Source organism: Lepidochelys olivacea (assembly GCF_965140295.1).
Source record: "Lepidochelys olivacea isolate rLepOli2 genome assembly, chromosome: 1".
Lineage (NCBI taxonomy): Eukaryota > Metazoa > Chordata > Testudines > Cheloniidae > Lepidochelys > Lepidochelys olivacea.
The window spans coordinates 347,239,186-347,263,650 of record NC_140411.1 but is presented as its reverse complement, the minus strand read 5'-3'; the positions used below and the strand labels follow the sequence as shown (position 1 = coordinate 347,263,650).

Genomic DNA, 24,465 nt, shown 5'->3' with positions numbered 1-24,465 from the left:
CCTTATCCAGAACTAAAAGGCACCAATCCAAGTATCCCAAGCACCATGCCTCAGATATTTGCTAGGAAGTTTGGATCGGAGCCCTTATCTTAGAAGGGCTATAACATTTTATGGAGTGCTAGCATATGGAATCTTTTTTTTTTTTTCATTTAAAATACTCACTTTCCCCGGGATTACTGCAGAGATAATGGGATTCCTAAAAATCTCCAAAATGATGTACACGACAAAGCAGCAGAGACAGTGTTTGATGGTGAGTATCTTTTACAGGACATACAGCACCAATAACACACGTTTGTTGTAGCCTTTTCATCCTGTGAGAAGCCAACCAGACCGGCCAGTGCAACACCTTAATAAAAGATGCACTTCTCTGTTCAGAGGCATTACCACATCATTCAGTGCCCCTGGAACAACCACTCCAATAGTTTTAAGAACTATTACAGGATTGGTGCTTTAGCCTCCATAAAAAAAAAAAATGGTAAAGCTTTTAGGTTCTTCTATCTTGCAACATTTATTTCACAGTCACTGCCGAAAAAACAAAACACCAGTATGAAGATACAAATAGGTCTAAGTCCCTGACATTAGAAGGCACTATTTAGCTTTCAAGACCTCAAGTTGCCACTATCAAGAGGAAAAATTGAATTTAAAGGGTCCATTTCACAAATTAAATTCTGGATGTATTTTATTGTCCAGATTTTTCACAGAAGCAAAACTATTTATTGGTGCCCATACCCTAAAATAAATGTCTACGGTACTCAAACCATCTGTGATTCACTGGGAATGCTTCAACAGAAAAACTACATAAAACTCCTCTAATTACACACTGTCTATGAAAGGAAATATGCTTTCAACTGACTATAAAACAAAAGTAAAAAAGGCAAAATTAAAATAAATTAGCACTTAGATAGGGTTATCCCTCTACAGATCACAAAATGATTAATAGGAGAGTAAGTATCAGTATCCCCATTTAGAGATAGGAAAACAAAGGCAAAAGAGATTAAATGTGTCAAGATCACACAACAAGTCCAGGATTAGTACTAAACCTGTGCTCTCTCCACTTGACCATTCTATCTCCAGGAGGGGGAAAGGCTAACCATCAAACTGATAGGAGGCCTTCAGAGTTTGCTCCATGCCCAGAGGCCTGTGTGACATTTTAACATAGGTTACAACTGAAGAAGAGAATATTGGAACAAGCCAGTATAAGACTCATACCACTGGATTGAAAAGAATGCCTGAAAATACGGACAGAACCAGTACAATAGAGCTAAATTATATTTATTGCCTTGGAAGAGGCATTATGGTGCCACCCAAATAAGCACACATTTGCTGCTCTAGTATTAATATGCATCACTACTTTGGCTGAGACCAGATACAAACACACAATCCTCTTACATAATCCATTCCTACTACAAGAAAAGAAAATCATCTCCGCAAGAGACAATGCAGAGAGACCACTGTTGGATATCAGAATTAAGTAATGTCATAAGGATACCTGAAACTAGAGAGACAAACAAAAGAGAGTTCCTGCCCCAAAGGGGTTCACTATCTTACTTCAGATATAAGGTAAGCAATAACCACTGTAATGGGGTGGTGTAAGGAAATAGGACAAGAAGGCTTACAACAACGAGACTATGTGGTTGGCTTTCGTGCATTAGGGTACACGTTGATATGGGAGAACGTGTGCATGACCATGAGGACCATGCCCCCTTGATCTCTAGTTCATACCTAATTGAACTCCCGTCATGAGTTCTCTGTGACACTTCCAAGTGGCTAGAATCTGTCTGCGGGTATTGTAGGATGTGCTTATGAGCACTAGCCATAGTGAGTGAGTATGCAACAAAACATGGCTACGTAACTAAACACGCCATGGTTGTTCATAGGGATTCAAGCAGTGACCTTCAGAATCAAACACACAGATTTCTATCACTCGCTCAGTGATGACCAAGGTGCGTAGATAGATGCAGTAATGGTTCATTATACATGCACATGAGGCAAAAGTTACTTCACTACTAGAATACTAAATTAACAGGTGGCATTGTATCCCATTTTATAGATGGCAAACTGAGGTACAGAGCAATTAAGTGACCTGCCCAGAGTCACACAGAGAATCCGTTTTAGAGCTGGGAACACAACCCAGGTGCATGATCCCTTGTACTAGCCTTCCTTGACCATCAAACCACACACCATGATCTACCTTTCCAAACAGAAAACACTTGACACATTGGGGAAGAAAATCCATGGTAAAAACGCTCATTTAATTCACACAAACAAACAACTACTCAAAGAATTGCCTGGTAAGGCTTTAATACAGTATGTGGGACAAAACAGAGAATTCATCTGCATTTTATTTCATTCACACAAATGTTGATCAGAAGTATAGCGAGAAAATCACAGACAAATGACTGTTGCTACCAAAATACCAAATATAAATTATAAACATTCAGGTAACAGTGAGTTCAGAACTACTGGAGCATTTTCCATTGGACATACCAACACAAAAACCTCACAGCCATCTGCTGCTAAAAGCCCTGTAGCTTTCCTCTTTGACTTCTTCTCTCCCAATGTTCTGTCCCATCTAAAGTTTAGTTTTCAAAGTCAAGATGGAAGAATTCAGTTGCATTAAAGAAGAGAATAGATATTGACTTCAAAAGATAGTTAATTAAGGAACAAAACGAATCACATTTGCCTGCTGCTTTTTCCCCTCTAATACTTGACACTATTTTGATTTTGCTGCAATCGTATCAAGGATATCGGCTCCAACAACTCCTTAACCAACATATCAATTTCATTCAACTACCTTTCCAGACAAACCAACAAAAAAAGTACATAAGAGCTCAGGCTTCTCGGCACTGGATTAAAAAAAAAAAAAAAGGAATGGCAGAAAATGCTCTTCAACTTGTTATTTTGTGAGCACTATTAAGTTCAAAGGAATCAAAATCCAGAACAAGGATGTCCCTTTTCCTTTCATATCCCCACCAGGCCACCTTGCTTTAAAATTCATTTAAATCAGGCAAAGAGGTGGGAAGAAGAGTAGAGGTGCATTTAGAGGCAAGAAAATTGCATTATTTGAAGGAACCCAGCCACAGATCAAAAGCTGAAGTGCAGGATAGCAATTTAGCTTGAGTTTGATCAAATGGCACTTTGGATCATATGGCCAGTTGTCATTTGAAAAACATTTACAAGATGGGAAAAAACAGAGGATTGCATAATTTTAATGTAAAATCCAGCATCTATGTGCAAGTGACCATGGGGTTATACCTTATTTTATGCAGTACTAAATCCTCTGTGAATAGCTTTATAAACAGAAAGAAAAAATATAGGTCCCTGTCCTGAAGAGTTTACAACATGGATAAATGCTATCAGACTTATATGGCCACCCATTACCATCATTTCTGAGCACCTCACAGACTTTAACGTACTGAGTCTTACAACACCCCTATGAAGCAGGGAACTTCTATTATCCCCATTATTCTCCCAAAGCAGATTAAGTGACTTCCATGAGGTGGCACAGGAAACCTTGGACAGAGGACTGACATCTCCCAGGCTAGCACCCTAAACATGGGACTATCCTTCTCTCTTCTGACAAAAAGAAAAGAAGTACTTGCGGCACCTTAGAGACTAACAAATTTAATGCTCAAATAAATTTGTTAGTCTCTAAGGTGCCGCAAGTCCTCCTGTTCTTTTTGCGAATACAGACTAACACGGCTGCTACTCTGAAACCTGTCTTCTGACAAAGATGCAGGAAAAAGAATGTGACTTTTTAAATAATCTGTAGGGAATGAAAGGATTGATTGAGGGATTGTGGGTAAAAATGAGACTTTAGGAGTGATTTGAAGGAGGGGAGAAAAGCTTCCTGGAGGTCATGAAGTATATTCACAAAACTTCCTGTGTGAAAGAGCTCCTGTATGCTAAATATAAAATTAAAGGAAGCTATGTTGTCTAAGAGAGAGAACTCTAAAAGCTATGCAGTACTGTGGTCTAGTGGTTAGATCAGGGGACTGAATATCTGGATTCTGAGCACTGGCCTGACTCTGACGTATGTGTCCTGGGGCAAGTCAGTTGGTCTCCTGAAGCGTAATATTCAACAAATTACCTGAATCCAGATTGTCCAAATTAAGATTATCTGATTTTTAAATAAATCCCAGGAATCCAAAATCCATACAGAAACAATTCCACCTGATTATCTGAATGTTTCAGATGCCCCACCAACATGTCAGATAATCAGGGTTTACATGTAGTGAGGTTTAATTAATTGATGCCTGTAAAGGGCTTGAAAACATCAGGTGAAAGGAGTCATGGAAATACTAAGTAATAGTATGCAATTACGACTAGGGTTGTCGATTAATCGCACTTAACTCATGCGATTAACTCAAAAAAATTAATCATGATTAAAAAAAATTAATTATGATTAATCGCACTGTTAAACAATAGAATACCAATTGAAATTTATTAAATATTTTTGGATGCTTTTCTACATTTTCAAATATCTCGATTTCGATTACAACACAGAATACAAAGTGTACAGTGCTCACTTTATATTATTTTTATTATAAATATTTGCACTGTAAAAAACAAAAGAAACAGCATTTTACAATTCACCTCATACAAGTACTGTAGTGCAATTTCTTTATCATGAAAGAGCAACTTACAAATGTAGGTTTGTTACATAACTGCACTCAAAAACAAAACAATGTTAGAGTCTACAAGTCCACTCAGTCCTACTTCTTGTTCAGCCAAACACTAAGAGAAACAAGTTTGTTTACATTTATGGGAGATAATGCTGCCCACGTCTTAATTAAAATGTCACCTGAAAGTGAGAATAGGCATTCACATGGCACTGTTGTAGCTGGCGTTGCAAGATATTTACGTGCTAGATATGCTAAACATTCATGTGCCCCTTCATGCTTCGGCCACCATTCCGGAGGACGTGCTTCCATGCTGATGATGCTCATTTAAAAAAAAAAAAGGTGTTAATTAAATTTGTGAATTAACTGCTTGGGGGAGAATTACATGTCTCCTGTTCTGTTTTACTCACATTCTGCCATGTATTTCATGTCATGTCATAGCAGTCTCGGTTGATGACCCAGCACATATTCGTTTTAAGAACACTTTCACAGCAGATTTGACAAAACAAAGTACCAAATGTGAGATTTCTAAGGATAGAAACAGCACTCAACCCGAGGTTTAAGAATCTGAAGTGCCTTCCAAAATCTTAGAGGGACAAGGTGTGGAGAATACTTTCAGAAGTCTTAAGAGAGAAACACTCTGATATGGAAACTACAGAACCCAAGCCACCAAAAAAGAAAATCAACTTTCTGCTTGTGGCATCTGACTCAGATGATGAAAATGAACATGCATTGGTCTACACTGCTTTGGATCGTTATTAAGCAGAACCAGTCATCAGCATGGATGTATGTCCTCTGGAATGGTGGCTGAAGCATGAAGGGACATATGATTCTTTAGCACATCTGGCATGTAAATATCTTACGACACCAGCTAAAACAGTGCCATGGAAACCCCTGTTCTCACTTTCAGGTGATATTGCAAACAAGAAATGGGCAGCATTATCTTCTGCAAATGTAAACAAACTTGTTTGTCTGAGCAATTGGCTGAACAAAAAGTAGGACTGATTGGACTTGTAGGCTCTAAAGTGTTATATTGTTTTATTGCTGAATGCAGGTGTTTTCTGTAAATAATTCTACCTTTGTAAGATCAACTTTCATGATAAAGAGACTGCACTACAGTACTTGTATTAGGTGAATTGAAATATACTATTTCTTTTGTTTTTTACAGTGCAAATATTTGTAATCAAAAATAAAAATAAAGTGAGCACTGTACTCTTCGTATTCTATATTGTAATTGAAATCAATATATTTGAAAATGTAGAAAACATCAAAAAATATTTAAATAAATGGTATTCTATTATTGTTTAACAGCACAATTAATTGCGCGATTCTTTTAATCACTTTACAGCCCTAATTACTACTAATATATGTGGTATGCCATTACTTTGGGACCCAACTAATCAAAATATAGGACCATTCCTTTTCTGCAGAATTCAATTATAGCTACTTGGGGATTTCCATAGCATAGCTAAAATTTCTTAACAGAACTGAGACAACAGCTGGTTGGAAATTTTCTGTCAGAAAATATTTCAGACAGAAAATGCACCTTCCAGAAAGTTGGAATGTTCTATGGGAAATCTTGATTTTCCAGAAAGTTTTCAATTTTCCATCAGAAAAATCAAAATGAAAGATTTTGTTTTGGGTCAGATCGACCCAATTCAGATTATTCTGTTGTGTTGAAATGACCTGGAATGTTTCATTTCAAATCAGCTCAATAAAACACTGAACAGCATTACTCTATCAGCACATTGCCTAGTCTAGTTCAGGTCCCCTTTCTTTATATATAATATAAATATAAATATACATGTACACACACACACACACACAGAGTATAAGTGTTAAACAAACAATTTAATACTGTACACAGCAATGATGACTATGAAACTTGGCTGAGGTGGTGGAGTCAGAGGGTGGAATATTTCCCAGGGAATGCCTTGCTGCTAAACGATGAACTAGCACTTGGCTAAGCCCTCAAGGGTTAACACATTGTTAATGTAGCCTCACACTCTACAAGGCAGCACGAATGGAGGGAGGAGACACAATCGACGCATGGCAGTGGCTGCAAACACTCCCTGCAGAAACTGAATGTGATGATGAACCCACGCTATCCCACTGGAGCGCACCACTCCCTCCACTTTCCAAAGTGCCGGGTGGTCCATGTGTGTGTGAGAGAGAGAGAGAGAGAGAGAAACACACACGCATTGCCCCTTTAAATATGCTGACCCCACTGTAAGTACATTGCCTTTTTAAGTAGATCAGCAAGTTGAGATAGCAACTGCTGCCAGCAAGCTCCCTCCGTCCTGAGCCCTGTCATGCCCCCCTCCCCAGCTCTGTGGAGTGTTAGGGGGCTTATTCCTTCACCCACTTACTTCCCTGGTCCTTCTCGCATGAACAGAGAGCAACAATACCCGAAGTCCAAAGGTGCAAACAATTCGATGTTTATTGGGGTGAACTTCCAGCAAGCATGATTCCAGTTTCCTTCCTTAGTATCCTCCTTCCCAGCTCTGACACCACAAAGCCTTACACCTGTGTCCCTGTTCCCATTTCCCCCTTAGCCAAACATGATTCCAACTTCCTTACTCCCATTCCCTGTTCCCATTTCCCCCTTTAGCAAAACATGATTCAAATTTCCTTACCCCATTCCCTGTTCCCATCTCCCCCTTTAGCAAAACATGATTCCAATTTTCTTACCCCCATTCCCTGCTCCCATCTCACACACCCACATGCCCATGCCCATGCCCACCCCCATTCCCACACCCACCATTGACTACAGATTATATAGTAAAACTTGAGTTCTGCTTAGCTATACCTTAACCAATCATTTTCCTGAAATTTAACTAACCAATCCTAACATATTGTAACATGATTATGTAACCAATTATATCCCACCACCTCAATTAGTTTACACCTAGCAAAATTAATTATACAGCAGACAGGAACAATCACAGAACCAGACAGAGATTATACAGACAAACAACAGCAAAGTGGGAACTATAATGACAAAACAATACAGAAGTGAGGATTTCACATCCCAGCTATTGATAAGTGAGTTCTTGCCAGACAGGATGCTATCAAACTAAGTTTCCTTTTACATTTTCTAGGCACTTCCCTTTCTCTGGAGGTGATAGGAATACAATCCTGTCCTGATAGTGCCTAACAGCCCAATAGCACCTTATTTCAATGTGACTAGTTTGGAATGTGAGGATGTGACCGTTCGCTTCCCAGCTTATGGCTGCCTCTGCTGCTTAGCCAAAGGCCTTAGCCTAAGAACAGGGCCTCAGACTGTCACAGTAAGAGAAGGACCTTACACCGGCAGACAGTGATTTTGATTCTTTCTTTTATACCTCTATCACTAGCCAAGTGATAAGAATACACCTAAATTCTTAGAGTACAGGCCTTTGCAGACAGGCCTGAATATCTATATCCTAACATGGAGATGGGGTACAGAAGCAGGGGGAAGGAGTGGGGGGAGGGAGACACCCTGACATTAGCACCCCTCTTTCCCACTCCCCCACCCCTGCACAGCAAGCAGGAAGCTCCTGGGAGCAGCTCCAAGGCAGAGGGCAGGAGCAGCACAAGGCAGTGGTGGGGAAAGATATCTGAACTTCCTGGCAATTGATAGCCTGCTGGGCTGCTGCCCCACAGGGAACTTGGGGGAGCTGATAGGGAGGCTGCCAGCCCACTCTGGTTCCAAGCCCCCACCAGCTCGCTCCAACAGACTACTCTTTCTGCAAGCAGTGGGCAAAGCAGGCAGCTGCCAAACGTTGTAAGGGAGCATTGCGCAACTTTAAATGAGCATGTTCCCTAATTGATCAGCAACGTGTCAATGAAACAACATTAACCGGGACGATGTTAAGTGAGGAGTTACTGTATATCATGGGAATATAACGGTCTGGCCAGGGAGCCTGGTCCACAAGAGCGACTGGGAGTATCAGGCTTCCAAAACGTAACTCCCATCAGGCAATGCACCACAATGGGAAAATGCAGTTTACTGTTGAAGTGACTGGAAAAGAAGCATTTAGGGTCATTTCAACAAACAATGAAATAATGTTTCATTTTGATCATTTCAACATTTCTGAATCTTTTTTTTAATTTCCATTCAGTAAAAAATTTCAACTTTTTGTTCCAATTTGGAATGAAATCAAATGTTGAAATGTCAGAATTTTCCCCACCATGGACATTCTGAATTTCGTTCTGTTCTATTCAAGACCCTCCTAATTATGTGCAAATAATTCAGAACAATGTAGCTAAAACGAGCACAGAGGTTTCAGAGCCCCTGACTTAAATGACTTAAAACTCAGAATTGACATAGTCATTACCTAAACTTTTCTTAGGGTAAAAATGCCTGTAAACTATGCAATTCCAAATACATGAAAATCTGTGTTCTGTTTTTTTCAGATCCATGATCTCTATAGGTTTACAGTAAGAAGAAAATACAAGTGGTATCCCTATTCATTGTTTACACCTTGTCAAATTTGGACAAAAAGCAGAAGATATTTTGCCTTTACTTTCATTAAGAATCTGGTTGTGCCCCTTTCTGTCCCTGAATCAACAACTGAAAGAATTTTATGGAAGACATGTGTTCCCTAGCAAGGTGCTTCAGGATATTCTAATATTTAATACATTTACCGCACTGTAGATTTTCTTTCTTGGATCTACTCTATTCTATTCAGGCTCTTATAACACCCTCTTCATCATATTTTTTGAGCAGGTTCCAGAAGTGCACGCAAGAACATGACTATAATTTGTCACATTTGGTTCTCTCCTTCTCTCTTTTCTCCCCAAGTGAAAAATTACGTGAGGGTCCATTTTTTAAATTTTATTTTCTGTTGTGCTCTGTATATTCATTACTGAAGTCAAGGACAAAGTAAAGGCCTTCCACTTGGAGTGAAAGTTGAGGAGGATTGAGGCAGTTCTTAGTACTCATGGGAGCTCACTCCAGGGTCTTGGACTGGCTTCTGAGAAAGCTGTCTACTGCACAGGTAGTTTGTGGTGGACAATTCTGTTGTGCCTGAAGAGCAAAGCTGATGACCATGGTTCTCATCCTGGTGCTTCAGACACTTTTTAGGTACCCTGGGTCCAGACCATTGAGTGACTTGAAGATACGGACAAAACTCTTGAATTGGACTCAGTGAATCTCTGATTTCCCTCCATAATCTCTTTCCACCATCTTATATGGTGTGTCAACAAAACTTTATCCACTGTCAGATCTGTAGATTAATGGTCATGTACATGCTTTAAGATAAAAATAATCAGTATTCAGAAGGCACATGAACACCCATTTCACTAGTGTTTGGACTACTAAGAGGGAAAAACAACTTGAATTTCCTGGTTAATAGCATACAGACTACTGCAAAAAATATTCCAAACGTCACGTTTACATGCAATGAATAAGAAAGCAATATTCTGGTACAATTCTGGAGGCATATTTCTACTACACCAACGTGCATGAATTTGTCTCAGCCCTGACTTGGAGACATCATCCTCTGGAGATAGACGAGGGAAGTTTAGTCTCCAAACACCTCAAACATCTCTAACCTAACTTACTGAGACTGCCAATAAGGGTGACAATAGGTGATTACAACTTACAGCTGATCCAAGTTGGTATGGGAAGGTTCAGGTTCCTTTTGAAACACTGTTGGGCATCTTGCGAATCATGCCTACCACCTGTATCCTGTTCTGTTATGAAAGCTGGAACTAACTCTTTTATCCAGCTAGGTTAGGCATTTTTTTACACACCAGTCGCCACTGTAACCAGCTCCAAGCATGGAGTGGTGTAGTTAATAGTAAGAGCATTTCCTTGCCACAGATGTCTGTTTTATGTAAAGTCACACGAATCTGTTGACAATATGCTCACATTGGCAGAACCCATTTTAGTGGGTTTGCCCTTGTGAAAAGAGGAAGAAAATGTGTGAGGCTTTGCATAGAAAGAATGTTGAAAAACCAAGGAGTCACAGATACATTAAAACCTCTTCAGGAAAGAGGCACTGGGAGAACTCCTTAGGGATGGAAAGTGTGCAGAGATTTCTTTCAAAGACTATAGCTGCTGGGTGACAACATGCTCACATGAGGCAAGAGAGTAAGGTCCGGTGTCTGATCACAGAACTGGAAGCCAGGAACTGCAGAGTTCTAGTTATGTTTTTCCCACTGATGTCTTCTGTGGCCTTGGGCCAGCCTCAAATACTATGCCTCAGTTTCCTCATGTGCACATTTCAGTTACCTTCGTCACAAGGCTGCTGTGAAGATTTGCTGGTGCCTGTAGAGAGCTTTGAAGATGAAAATAACTACTAATTGCTAAGTATTAATTAACAAAAATTCTATAGGAGTAACATGTAAAAATGGTTTCATACACTTCTAACAGGTATTTGCAACAGGCAGGGTTGAAAATTGTGAACAGGACTCTCAGCCATTCTGCACAAGTAACCATGTTTGTCAAAATGTGTACGCTGTTTAGGATTCCACTGATTGTGTTCTGGGGGGTAGGAGGAGCTGGAGAGATGTGAAATTTATGACAGGCTGTCTGATTTACAGTATGGACGAAGCATGTTTGCAAACTCAAAACTTGACAGATCTATGTAGCACCTTCTCTGACAGACAATATAAGATGAATGTATCACATATTAGGAGCTTTTTGGTGTGCAAGTGTGTTTGTGTGGGAGGTGGGGGCACTTTATTTGCTGTCGGAGGAAATGAACAGCCTTACCTTAAGGTTTTTATAAACTGTCATCTTTAATCAGACGCACAAAGCAAGATTGTCAGCTCTCATAAAGCATTAAAAAATGGCAGAAGTTAATAATCTCGCCCCCACTCATACACACCATTTTTGCAGTGACCTGAATCAGAACTAACCCTCTTCTTAGCAATGTCACAACAACAAGCTTTTTGAAATGTGTCTTTGTAATTCAGCTACACAGACTTTATGAGAGCCTGTCAAAAGAGAGAGAGTTAGGATGTGCCTGCAAGAAGCATTCATTCCTGCTGTCAACAGAATAAAGAACTAAATGTCAACAGCAAGGGACACCTCAACTAAATGTCTTCTAAATACTCATTAAACCACAGGGAGAAAGATTCACTAGGTGGGTATCAATTTGCTCACTTAAGATTTTGTTTACTGAAATCCAGAGGTCAATTGAAGTAAACACCTAGTCTAAGAAAAGTTGCATAAAACATTCACCATATTCTAGAACAAACATTAATGATTCCAAAATAAAGACGTGGGCATTAAACATCATTGTTATTATCGGAATCAGGAGTCAAGATCTCCCATGTTCTAAATCCTATCCAACACTGATTAACCATGCGGCTTGAGTAATTTCCAGTCTCCTGATGTGTGAGTTTGGACAGTACTTGCCTTGTACTATTGGTGTTAAGAATAACTAGCTAAATATTTGTACAGTGCTCTGAAGATATAGAATGGCTACAAGCAATATGTCTTGATACAACATTAAAAATTCTTATTCGTGAAAGATAAATAGTTACATTTTAAACAGGGTCTCTGATGGTTTGATGTGTTTTTTTGGGCAAATGTTTAACAATTCCTTATATGTATAACTAACAACATCTTAGATTATTACATTTGAGTTTTTTAAATCTACGTTCTCTTCTCTGTGTAAGCTACTTGGTTGTTTTCTGAACATTATTCAGCTTGATCCCTGAAGTAAGAATGGTCAGTTTCATTTTGAGTTAGAGTAATTTTCATTATCTGATTCCCCTGCACTAGCACGATATCACTTTGATTCACAAAATATACAGAGGATTTTAAAAAATGTATTAATTTTAAAAAGATAAAAACATTTTTATTCATATATATTTAGTAAAACCATAGTTTTAGGCCTAAAACTATATGACATTGTGCATTTAATTTAATAATCACATTAACAGTTAAATTATTAATGTAAATATATTTTCCTTGCAACTTATTTCAAGATTATTTTAATATGGTGCAAAGACAATTATATATATTTAATATAAATTAATTATACATACATATTAACACACACCATATACACCAACCTGTTCATTTTCCCATTTGCATGTTTCATATAATAGGAATGTAAGTAAGTATGAAATACTGAAGTAATTTTATAGTACTTCTCTACAGAATTTTATAGCACAATTTATGATTTATTGAAAAACGCTTTTTATAAAACATTAACTAGTAAAACTTCATAAATATTACTTTTATATAAAGTGTTACCAGTAAAGTACCTATAGGTTGTGTAAGTTGATTCTTTCATTTGAATTATTTACAGACATACATTTAGAATCACACCCAGACTGTATTTGCAACTGACATTTTCAAAACTGCTTAGGAAATATAGCATCCAAAACCCTTAGGCTGCTATTTTCAAAGTCGCCAAAGCGTTTAGTAATTGCTACATTTTAACGGAAGTCAACAATGACCTTCATTTTATAAAACACCTATCAAAAATTAAAGTTTGCAATGGTTATTTCTAATGCTGCCAGGCAATAGTTACTAAGCAAATATACATATGTATATTTACATATATATCATGCATAGTATTTACATATATGTAACAAACTCCCTCATGGATTATCAATGGGATTTGAATCCCAAACTTCAGCACCTTAGCACAGACTGATAACACTTGGCTGACAAAGTAATTCCAACAGGCAGTAGAGTAAACCATTATCTCGTAGAACCAGCCCCTAGAGGGGGACAAAGCACATGCTGTCAGTATGTTATATGTGTTCTCTCTCTCTCTCTCTCACGCTCACACACACTCTCACACTCAGACACACACACGGCTTTTCTCACTGTTTCAGCAAGAGAATGGATGAAAGAGACAGGAACTTTCCAAGCTGCTGTAAGACAAACACTGCTATTTTAGAATTATGGGAGTTAGTTTAATGTGGACCTAATAGTTTAATTTGTTAAATTAACCTCGCCCCCACCAAATTCAAAACAATACAAAAACTTACCTTTCAGCAACTGACAGGTGTCCCATCATTCATGTATTTAACTGTTGTGTTGTGTTTCCTGTGTCTCAGACTATATGACCAGATTATCAAGAAGGCAGCTTCCTGTTTGTTAGTCCCTTTTACTTTATGTAAGACAAACTCTCTAACTACTCACCCTCTGCAACTGGATGCAGTGATTAGAAGATCAGTGATATTACATTGCAATTTTTCCTTTCAAGCAGCTGCCTACTTATCTGACAGAGACTACCCATCAGACAGACAGGTAAACTGGGGTGCCAAGACAGTTTAGTTTTCCCATTCCATTTCCTGACATGGATACAAACTTGATAAGAAGCAACTGCTTCTTTCAGGCTGATGAGCAGCATTTTGCTGTCTGTGCCATCCTACAACTCTTAATTGCGGTCTGATCCTAATAAAGTGTGGCTGATATTAATAAAGAGATACCCCCTTGAGGCCCTGATACCTAATATCCAAACAGTGTTCAACTGCATTAGGATCAACAGGGTTTTCACAATTTGAAATGTTATCCCCATGTCTCCAGCTCCTTCTCATCCATCTCCCCCTTCCACACACACAGCCTCAAGACTGCAGACATCTGTTCTTCAATTGTCTGGTAATAAACATACTCCGTAAAGCATATGTAAAATGATTATTACCCTGAAGAGCCATGTGCCTTTCAAATGCCAGCTGAAACAAACAAAGAATGAAGAACACCAAGCAAATGTTAGACCAGACTTGTCACTGAGGCTGTTAAGATTCCACAATGCACAGGAGTTTGGATTTGGTCCTCCACATTGTCTTCTGCCAATGGGAGTCCACACACCAATAACACCTTCTGCCTGTCACATTAACAATGCAAGCAGATGCTGGTTATCAGTGGAGGATGAAGAAAGAAACTGGACTCTCATTGTGCTAACTTTTATACTTCAACACCTCCCACAATATGTAATTAAGGAAAATCAGATGTGTATTCCTTTCCAATTTGTAAGTGCAATTAGTTTTCATATGTTCAAAACCTGCTAGTAAAAATCTATTCCCAGGAATCATCTCTTTTTGAATACCCACTTGCCTTCTGAAAATCCATTGTTCATTTATTACTTGTGGGGTGGTATATCATTAAGGGCTGGTAATTAATCTGGTGGGGAGGGGGTGTGTGCATCTTATTTTTCCTAGTGGAAATTAGGACCATATCCCAGAGCTGCATAGCATTTCCCTTCCCATTTCTGGCTTGCTACACCACATGAATTCTAAGGCAGGCACACTTTGAAAACAGTTCACATATTTGTCCTCTTTGACATTTTGAAATCATAAGTGTTGTGTCTGGAGTAACAGTATGTAAGAGTTCAGAAGCAAAATAAAAAACAACAAGTGAATTTTTAAAGAGTGGTTTTATTCTGACAAATGGCCACATAAAAAAAGCACCTCACTCAACAGATTTGCTCTCTGTGCACATTCACAAGCATTTTGCTGACTTCACTGATTAAAGCAAGTGTTTACTGCTTTTAACTCTTTGTAGTTTTGCAGAGCCAGTACAGTTACGGAAAAGTAAACTTCATTTTATTGCTTCTTGTGAATCCTCAACAGAACTGATTATTAAGTTCCAATGTTGTTGTAGCAATGTTGGTCCCAGGATATGAGAGACAAAAGGTGGATAAGATAATATCTTTTAATAATATTTGAGGTAATATTTTTTTAATCTTTTATTGGACCAATTTGTGTGGGTGAAAGAGACACCCCAGACCTGAAAAAGAGCTCTGTGTAGCTCAAAGCTTGTCTCCTTCACTAACACTAGTTGGCCCAACTAAATATTTTACCTCACCCACCTTGCCTTTTATTAAGTTCCAGTCACTTCCACCCGGGCAAACCCAATCAAGATAATAGTGCACAGGTAGAACCTATATTACTGGGGATAATCCAAAGCCCAGTGAAGTCTACGGAAACACTTCCACAATCTTCAGTGGACTTTGGATCAAGGTTTGATCCATGTGTGCAAAAAGGACAGATCCCAACTTGATTTTCAGAGCCCAAGATGTAAGTCAGAAAAAAAATCTGAGCATATTTTATTGGGAAATCACAGACACACAGAAAACATGGAGCCCCAGGCTATCATTTAAACAGCTGCTTTTCAGAATAGAAACACAAGATGGAGAGAAAAGGAGTACTTGTGGCACCTTAGAGACTAACAAATTTATTTGAGCATAAGCTTTCGTGAGCTACAGCTCACTTCGTCGGATGCATGCAGTGGAAAATACAGTGGGGAGATTTTATATTCACAGAGAACATACACACTGTAAGGAGAGTGATCAGATAAGGTGAGCTATTACCAGCAGGAGAGAAAAAAAACTTTTTGTAGTGATAATCAAGGTGGGCCATTTCCAGCAGTTGACAAGAACGTCTGAGGAACAGTGTGTGTGTGTGTGTGTGTGGGTGGAATAAACATGGGGAAATAGTTTTACTTTGTGTAATGACACATCCACTCCCAGTCTTTATTCAAGGCTAATGTAATGGTGTCCAGTTTGCAAATTAACTCTAATTCAGCAGTCTCTCGTTGGAGTCTGGTTTTGAAGTTTTTTTGTTGAAGAATTGCGACTTTTAGATCTGTAATCGAGTGACCAGAGAGATTGAAGTGTTCTCCGACTGGTTTTTGAACGTTATAATTCTTGACGTCTGATTTGTGTCCATTTATTCTTTTACGTAAAAACACTACAAAAGGTTTTTTTTTCTCTCCTGCTGGTAATAGCTCACCTCACCTGATCACACTCGTTACAGTGTGTATGGTAACACCCATTGTTTCATGTTCTCTGTGTATATAAAATCTCCCCACTGTATTTTCCACTGTATGCATCTGATGAAGTGACCTGTAGCTCACGAAAGCTTATGCTCAAATAAATTTGTTAGTCTCTAAGGTGCCACAAGTCCTCCTTTTCTTTTTGCGGATACAGACTAACACGGCTGCTACTCTGAAACCTGACAAAATGAGAGATTAATTCAAACTCAGGACCAGGAAAGCTGGAAGGTTCTGGTTTAGACCACTCCACACAAGATTCAACGCAGCAGGACATTAAGTGACAGCACACTCGGCTAGCAAAACGTAAGACAGGAGTGTTATATCATTAGAACATTCACTGGAATTTCAGTGATCCTGAGGCAGCTCAGTGTTTCCAGTCATTAAGAGTCTGAATAAACAACAGCTAGTATCTGAGGTATTTTTAAAACTTTCCTGTTAGTGTAAAAATTTAACCAGATGAAGAACAGAAAATATTAGTTTGCAGCAAGCTAAGGTGTGAATCCACCCCAAATTACCCTGCTGCGCACTAACTGTCCATGTGGATCCCACTGACGTACATTAATAGTTCATTAATGTATTTTTATCTAGTGTTTTGGAAACCGGACTAGACGAAAGGGTATTAATGAACTGTTAATGTGTGTCAGAAAGGGCCATGCAGACAGGCAGCCCAGCGTGGGGTAGATTTGCATATCAGCTTTCAACAAACTAAAAGTTCACGTAGACAAGCCCTAACAAATAAAAAAAAGTAAAAAATACGCTGGTCTAAAGGAATTCTCTCCATAATAGCTATGCCCTTAATACAAGAGTGTATAAGATACTGTGTTGTCAAAGGTCTGGCAAACATGCACTAATTGCAAGATTTTGCGCGGTGAGTTCTCCCAAATGTCAACATTATTTACAAAAGTCCATCAAATTCTGCTCTTTTCATCCAAAAATGACATAGTAAGGCCAGTTAGTTTTAAGGTCAGTGGCTAAATTACTGCCTGGGTTATATCTGGTAAACCAGTACATTGTCAGGAATGTGTTCAGCTCCTGCTATTTTGCCTTATTTCTAGGGGGTTATTATTGTTATTTATTTAAAAAAGTCAGTGCTACCCTCATCCCACAAACAGTAGCGTTGGGTACCAGTTCTGTCCATGTCATGGCAGCTCTCATTTGCAGTTACGGCAAGAAAGCTTTCATTGTAGCAGAAGATATTCTTGTTAATTACAACCAAACAGCCAGGTCTTCTAATCTACACATCTATTTATTCTCTTGATGGGTATGGTTAGTGGCATTATGCTAAACAAATCACATTACTAACAACTCTCTACTCCCGAGGCTCACCTCACTGTAGAGTGGGGTAAGTAAAATGATAATTTGTGCCACAAAGCCATTTTTTCTCTTCACACAGTTATTGATGTGCTACTCCACAAAAGTAAGTTAAGATGTTGCAAATGCCATCTTTCTCACTGTGTGACAAGCATATTGCATGCCGAGATCTTTCCATCTTAAATCTTGTTGTAACGGCTTTTATGACACAAATTATTTCCACTGCCTACCCATCAAGCTGGTAATGAAACCAGAGGGTGTCATGAAAATTGCTATTCAAAATGCATCATCTGTGTTGACTGGGGCGGGGGATGGGAAGGTGGGAGTGAGAGAAGAGAGAAAAGGGGTAAAGAAGTTTTCATTTACCTCACACACTTGTAAAGTCTGTCAGCAATAAAGCAATATCTGAGTGCTGTGACAAGCCAACAGAGTCACTAAGATGAACAGCCAGAACTACATGCCATGGTAAAGTGGTCACTTTGTATAGCACATTATAACAATAGTTGTCTTTCTCTGTCATAATAAAGTGGTTGATGACTTTATGCAACATGCTTTCTCGAGCTATTTACACAGTAGTTATTAATTGCCAGTAAATTCGTTAAACAAAGATTTTAATTGAAGAGCAAAAGCTCCTTGTCAAATGAAGAAGAAAAAAGTACAGCATATAAATTAGCAATCAGTGTTTCTTCCGATGTAAAGGAGACAGGGGAAATAAAATGTTGTTAACAAAAATAATCTAATTCATTTATTGATATTGGCTCATACAGTATCATACAGTAGTAATTTGAATATATGTAGCCCCTTTCATCCAAGGATTCAAAGCACACAACAAATCTTAATTAATATATTCTTGCCACATATAGGGATTTATTTTTTAAGACTTGTAAAGATAGGCTATTATAGAATCATAGAAATGTAGGGTTCGAAAGGACCATGAGAGCTCATCAAGCCCAGTCCCCTACATTGAAGCAGGACCAAGTATACAGAGACCTTCCCAGTCAGGTGTTTGTCTAACCTGTTTTTAAAAGCCTCCAATGATGGGGAATTCCACAATCTCCTTCGGAAGCCTATTCCAGAGCTTAACTATCCTTATGGTTAGAAAGTTTTCCCCAGTATCTAATCTAAATCACCCTTGCTGCAGATTAAGCCCATTACTTCTTGCCCTACCTTTAATGGACATGGAGAATATTTGATCACTGTCCTCTATAACAGCTCTTAACATATCTGAAGACTAACCAGGTCCCCACCTCACTCTTTTCTCAAGACTAAACATGCCCCATGTTTTTAATCTTTGCTCATAGGTCAAGTTTTCTAAAAACCTTTTATAATTTTCGTAGCTCTCCTCTGGACTCTCTCTAACATGTCCACATTTCTTTTTTAAACTGGTTCACCCAGAACTGGACACAGTACTCTAGCCTAGACCTCACCAGGGCAGAGCACAGCAGGACAATTACCTCCTTTGTCTTCTTACATACAACACTTCTGTTAATACACTCCAGAATGATCTCAGGCTTTTTTGCAACTGTATTACACAGTTGACTCATATTCAATTTGTGGTCCACTATAACCCTAGATCCCTTTTAGCAGTGCTACCACCTAGCCAGTTAGTCCCCATTTTGTAGTTACAAACTTGATTTTTTCTTCTTAAGTATTGAACTTTGCACTTGTCTTTATTGAATTTTATTTTGTTGATTTCAGAACAATTCTACAATTTGTCACAGTCATTTTGAATTCTAATCCTGTCCTCCAAAGTGTCTGCAAATCCTCCCAGCTTGGTGACACCTACAAATTTTATAGGCATACTCTCCACTCCATTATCCACGTCATTAATGAAAATACTGACTAGTACCAGACCCAGGACTGACCCCCTGAAGATATGTCCTCCCAGTTTGACAGCAAACCGTTGATAACTACTCTTTGACTATGGTCTTTCAACCAGCTACACACCCACCTTATCGTAATTTCATCTACACCACAATTCTAGTTTGTTTATGAGACTGTCATGTACGATTGTGCCAAATGCCTTACTAAAATCAAGATATATCACATCTACAGCTTCCCTGTTATTCACTAGGCCAGTGACCCTGTCAAAGATATATTACTTTATCTCCGTTTTATGGCTGAAGAAATCGAGGCACAGAAACATTATGTAATTTGCTTAAAAGCAGTTAGCAAGCCATCTGCAGGGAGGAGAACAGAACTCTGGAGTTTACTCCCAGCTCTGATCACTAAACATGGCCACCTCTCGAGAGGTAGGAACACAAATTGAAAACAAATATCGGCGTGTTAGCCCTCCAGGGCAAGGAACATGCTTTACTTCATAACTCTGACACTGAGAAATAATAAATGCCCACAGCACTCAAACTTTTATGGCAATTGGGGGGTTTCAGTTCCTCTCATGATGAGGCCCAATGTTTATAAAGTGCTGCAAAAATTCACACTAACTTCAGTGATTTTTAATAGTAATATAAATAATATTAAGAGATGGTGCTATTCTGAGGTCTGGTTTGTGACTGACTAGGGGAAAATCAGGCATGAGAAGGGGGAATCACATGTGAAAAACTAGAGGTGCAAGACAAGTTTGTAGGCTATCGCACAGTAAAAGAAACCTCATATTATTCTGCACTGACGATAAAAAGAAAATTAATCACAAGGTGGAAAGGGTGAGATTAAAATTGAACAGCGCTGCAATAAGCCTCCTATTTCTAACTAACTCAGCTCAGATATTTCAAAACTTCCAACAGCCCTTGATGAGCTTTCAGCTGAGAATTTCTAATGTATTTTAATAATTGATGCTGCATCCTAGACCAGGGACTTAATTTGCAGTCCGTAAGTTGTACCTGTTTATTGAGAAATTAACTTACCATGCAGCACAGAAAATATTCCTCTGACTTTTATTAAACATAACAGACAATGAGTGATCAACAATTTGCCACAAGCTGTGATTAAACTTTTCCCAGCCCTGATCAATAAAAATTACATTGTTTGATGCAAAAGGGGTCAAAACAAGCAAGTAAGCCCAGCAGGAATGCTATCCAGCTTTAAGAGGTGAAGTGCACATCTGCTGTAAAGCTACCTAGAGATTTTTTTACAGAAGAACATAAGAACAGCCATACTGGATCAGACTAGAGGTCCATCTAACTCAGTATCTTATCTTCCGACAGTGACCAATGCCAGGTGCCCCAGAGGGAATGAACAGAACAGGTAATCCTCAAGTGATCCATCCCCTGTTGCCCATTCCCAGCTTCTGGCAAACAGAGACTAAGGACACCATCCCTGCCCATCTTGGCTAATAGCCATTGATGGACCTATCCTCCATGAACTTATCTAGGAGAATAACTTTACTGCAAGAGCATCAATACATCATCACTGCTATGGTATTTCATCTCAGAAACAGAAACACCACTCCTCTCTGCAAAACAAAACAACCCACAAGACAAACACAATTGAGGAAAGCACATTATTTTAACTTGCTCCATTTATTTGTATTTATATATATATATATATATATATAAAATCTTACCTGAGTAATGGATGGAAGATGACAGTAATATTTCTTGCGCCTGGTTTGCAGACAAACTTTGATCCACCACCTTCGATTAAATTATCATCAGGACCTCCTTGAAAACAAAAACACACAAGAAGAGTTTTCTTACAAGATCTGAATGTACCCTTTCTAAAATTCATTAGCATCTTAAAATGATTTCAGGCTCCGCCCCTCCCTCAGCATGCATCATGAAAGGTCTGTAATTAAATGAACATATTTCAATTCTTCTGTTCTATTAGGATAAACTGGGCTTCTAATGTGTTACTTCTGACCGAAAGACGAAATGAAGACATGGATCACATCACCATTAGTAAACATAAGAGACAGTATTTCTTCCTGGTTGTTAGCAACAGTATGGGTTGAGAGTTGGCCTAGAGGACTGAGCACAGAATTAAGCATCAGTTAGACCCAGTTTCAATTCCCATTGTTGCATCTGAATTGCTGTGTGTCCTTGAACAAACCATCAACTGCCCTGTGCCTCACTTTACCCACCTATCTTTCTTAGATACTTATATGGCCCCCGTTATCATAGTATCTGAAATGCTCAGATATTATAAATGGATTCTATCCTCACAACACTCCTAAAACTATTACTCTCATTTACTGATGAGGAACTGAGTTAAAGTCACTAGCCCAAGGTCACACAGGAAGTCTGTGGAAAAACAGCAAATAGAACCCGGGTCTCCCAAGTCCCAGGTTAGTGCCCCAACCACTGAACCATCCTTTCTCAAAAGAATGAGTGTCTCTATTGCTTGAGCTAACAACCAGGCTCTGGTCAACAGGGATAACACCACCTACCTTTAAGAGATATTTGGAAACTTAACTATAATGTCTGGAAAGTGCTTTTGATCCTAGCATGAAAGGCTCTATAAAAGTGCAAAATATTATTGCAGGTAGGGACCTTCCACCCTGCTGCTGTTTGTTTCCCTAGGAGCTAGCTTGGTTTTTATATTGTGTAGCTTATGATAGCATAACTATTGTTCCTTTTTATTTTGTTTTGTTTGTGTAGCTCCATTGATTTTTTTAGATCTCTTATAAAGTCTTTTAAGAGTCAAACAGTTTCCCACATTGTTTGACTCTTGTGACTTCTCTGCCGAAATTCCAGGTACAGTACATGCAAAATCAGTGTTTTGCAGATATAGCAGAAATAAACAGATCTGATCTGGCACATTCACTTGCATCAGTTAATCAATCCAAGGCCATCTCTTGGAAGGTACAGTATACACATACTTAGTGTGATTTACAGAGCTGAAATCTGGACTAAAGATCTTAAAATCAGAAATGAAACACCAGTCTTGTGTCATTACATCTGTACCAAAGTTACTGCCACAGATAAATCCCACTATCAATTGGCTTTAAGCACAGATATAGAAAGAAAATAATGGTAAACTGGCATTTTCTTACTTGACAGAGCCATTCATTCTGTGTGTCATATCTCTTGACAGCAACAAGACTGTACTCCTGTTGACCCTAAACAAAACGATGGGAGAGCAAGCTGGAGTCTATTTTGCCTCAAACGTGAATGACAAAAATTTCTGACTGTGGAATCTTTGATCATTCAATATATTATATTACCCTATCATCTTGGCCATTTTCACCGTCACTCAGCACTGGTCATTTTGTGGTTGATAATAGAGCCTTTTCCCCTTTTTTACTTCTAAGGGTTAGGCTCTAAGAACCTGGGCTGAATCTAGCCCTAAGCAATCTAAGTCAGTTGGGTTATATTTGTAAGGATATTTTGGTGGTATTCTTGTAATGGCACATAATACACATGAATCATCCATTAATTACAAATAAATAATAAAGAGCCTAGTCACATTATTTTGATAGCCTCTTTCTCATCTACAATACTACAGTGCTCTTTGACCTTCATAGCTATCTCCCATGAGATGGAAGGAAGACTGAATGTTGAAATGAGGGGGGAAAGGTGAGAACCAATGAATAAATGACTCCCATCTTCTTTTCAGAGTGAAGTTTACATGCCTCAGTCCTTTGCCTAGTATTCAAGTCACGCAAAAGCTCTACCACAGCTTGATCTATTTGGTCACTGTGTTAACAATCTTAGTACAGAGATAAGGGACTAATCAGGTGAGAGATGCCAACTCCCTTTCCACCCTAGCAATGGTCCCTCCAGTTCAGTACTGTTATACAGAACAGTGTTTCTCAACCTTTTTGATACCAGAGATCGGCTTGTCACCTTCCTAAACTGCATGAGGGAGATCTCAGGGACTGGCGCTGGTCCACGGATTGGTTGTCAAGAAACACTGATATAGAACAATTTGCAGTCCTGATATTGATTCAAAGAGATCCCCACAATACCCTTATTGGGTAGGTAAACGTTAAAAGTCCAATTAAATACATAAGGAAACAGAGGGCTTGTCTACACTTCCAGCGCTGCAGCTGACCTGCTGCAGTGCTTCGTGAAGACACCACCTATGCCAGCTGGAGAGCTTCTCCCGTCAGAACAGGTACTCCACTTCCCCGAGAGGCAGTAGCTATGTCGACAGGAGAAGCTCTCCCATCAACATAGCACTGTCTACACCAAGAGTTAGGTTGCTATAACTGCGTCACTCAGGGGTATGGATTTTCCAATAGTTATACCAACTAAAAGTTTGTAATTTAGACCAGGGCTGAGATACACAGAAGTTAAGTGATTCTGAGTCAAGGGCAGAACCCAGAGCAGACTTCAGGACTTCAAGTCTTGACCTCTAGGTTCCACTACACAGTATTTCTATGATGAAAATCTTTGTCAAAGATATTTCTGTATGCTGTATTGCATGTTTTTTTATGAGATCATTAAAATGGGTGGCTGAGTAAATGGAGGAGTGAATTAACCACATAAACCAGGGGTATTTAGAGTTACTTAGAATACTTTGACAAGTAAACTCAGCTCCCCAGATGTGTATATAAGTATTAACATAAGAGTTAGGGCACATTAAGACACATGAAAATTTTTGTGCTAACAAGAGGATTCAATGAACACACACAACTAGCTAAGGATACACAGTTCATAAATATATTCTATTTCCAATTAAAGAAAGGACAATTCTCAAAACATGAAATTGAAATGTTTATGCTCAAGCTAACTTAAAAAAACCCTCACAAATATGACAGAATTTAAATGTAGAAAGGAGAAAAAAAGTGCCAATTATTCATCTCTCCCATTAACGTCTGACTCTGCATTTTCCAGTGGCGTCTGTCACTAACTGACTTATTGAAGAACTCATCCAAGCATGAACTATTGAGGCATGAAT

The 24,465-nt window shown here is 38.8% G+C and overlaps 1 protein-coding gene across 1 annotated transcript in view; it reads right to left on the bottom strand.

The window, feature by feature from the left end:
* EXOC4 (exocyst complex component 4) overlaps positions 1-24,465 on the bottom strand; it is a 607,587-nt gene that overhangs the window by 314,445 nt on the left and 268,677 nt on the right. The window contains exon 10 of the mRNA XM_084643015.1: positions 21,188-21,284. Within this exon, the coding sequence (XP_084499141.1) occupies positions 21,188-21,284 (97 nt within the window). The remainder of the gene's footprint in view (positions 1-21,187; positions 21,285-24,465) is intronic.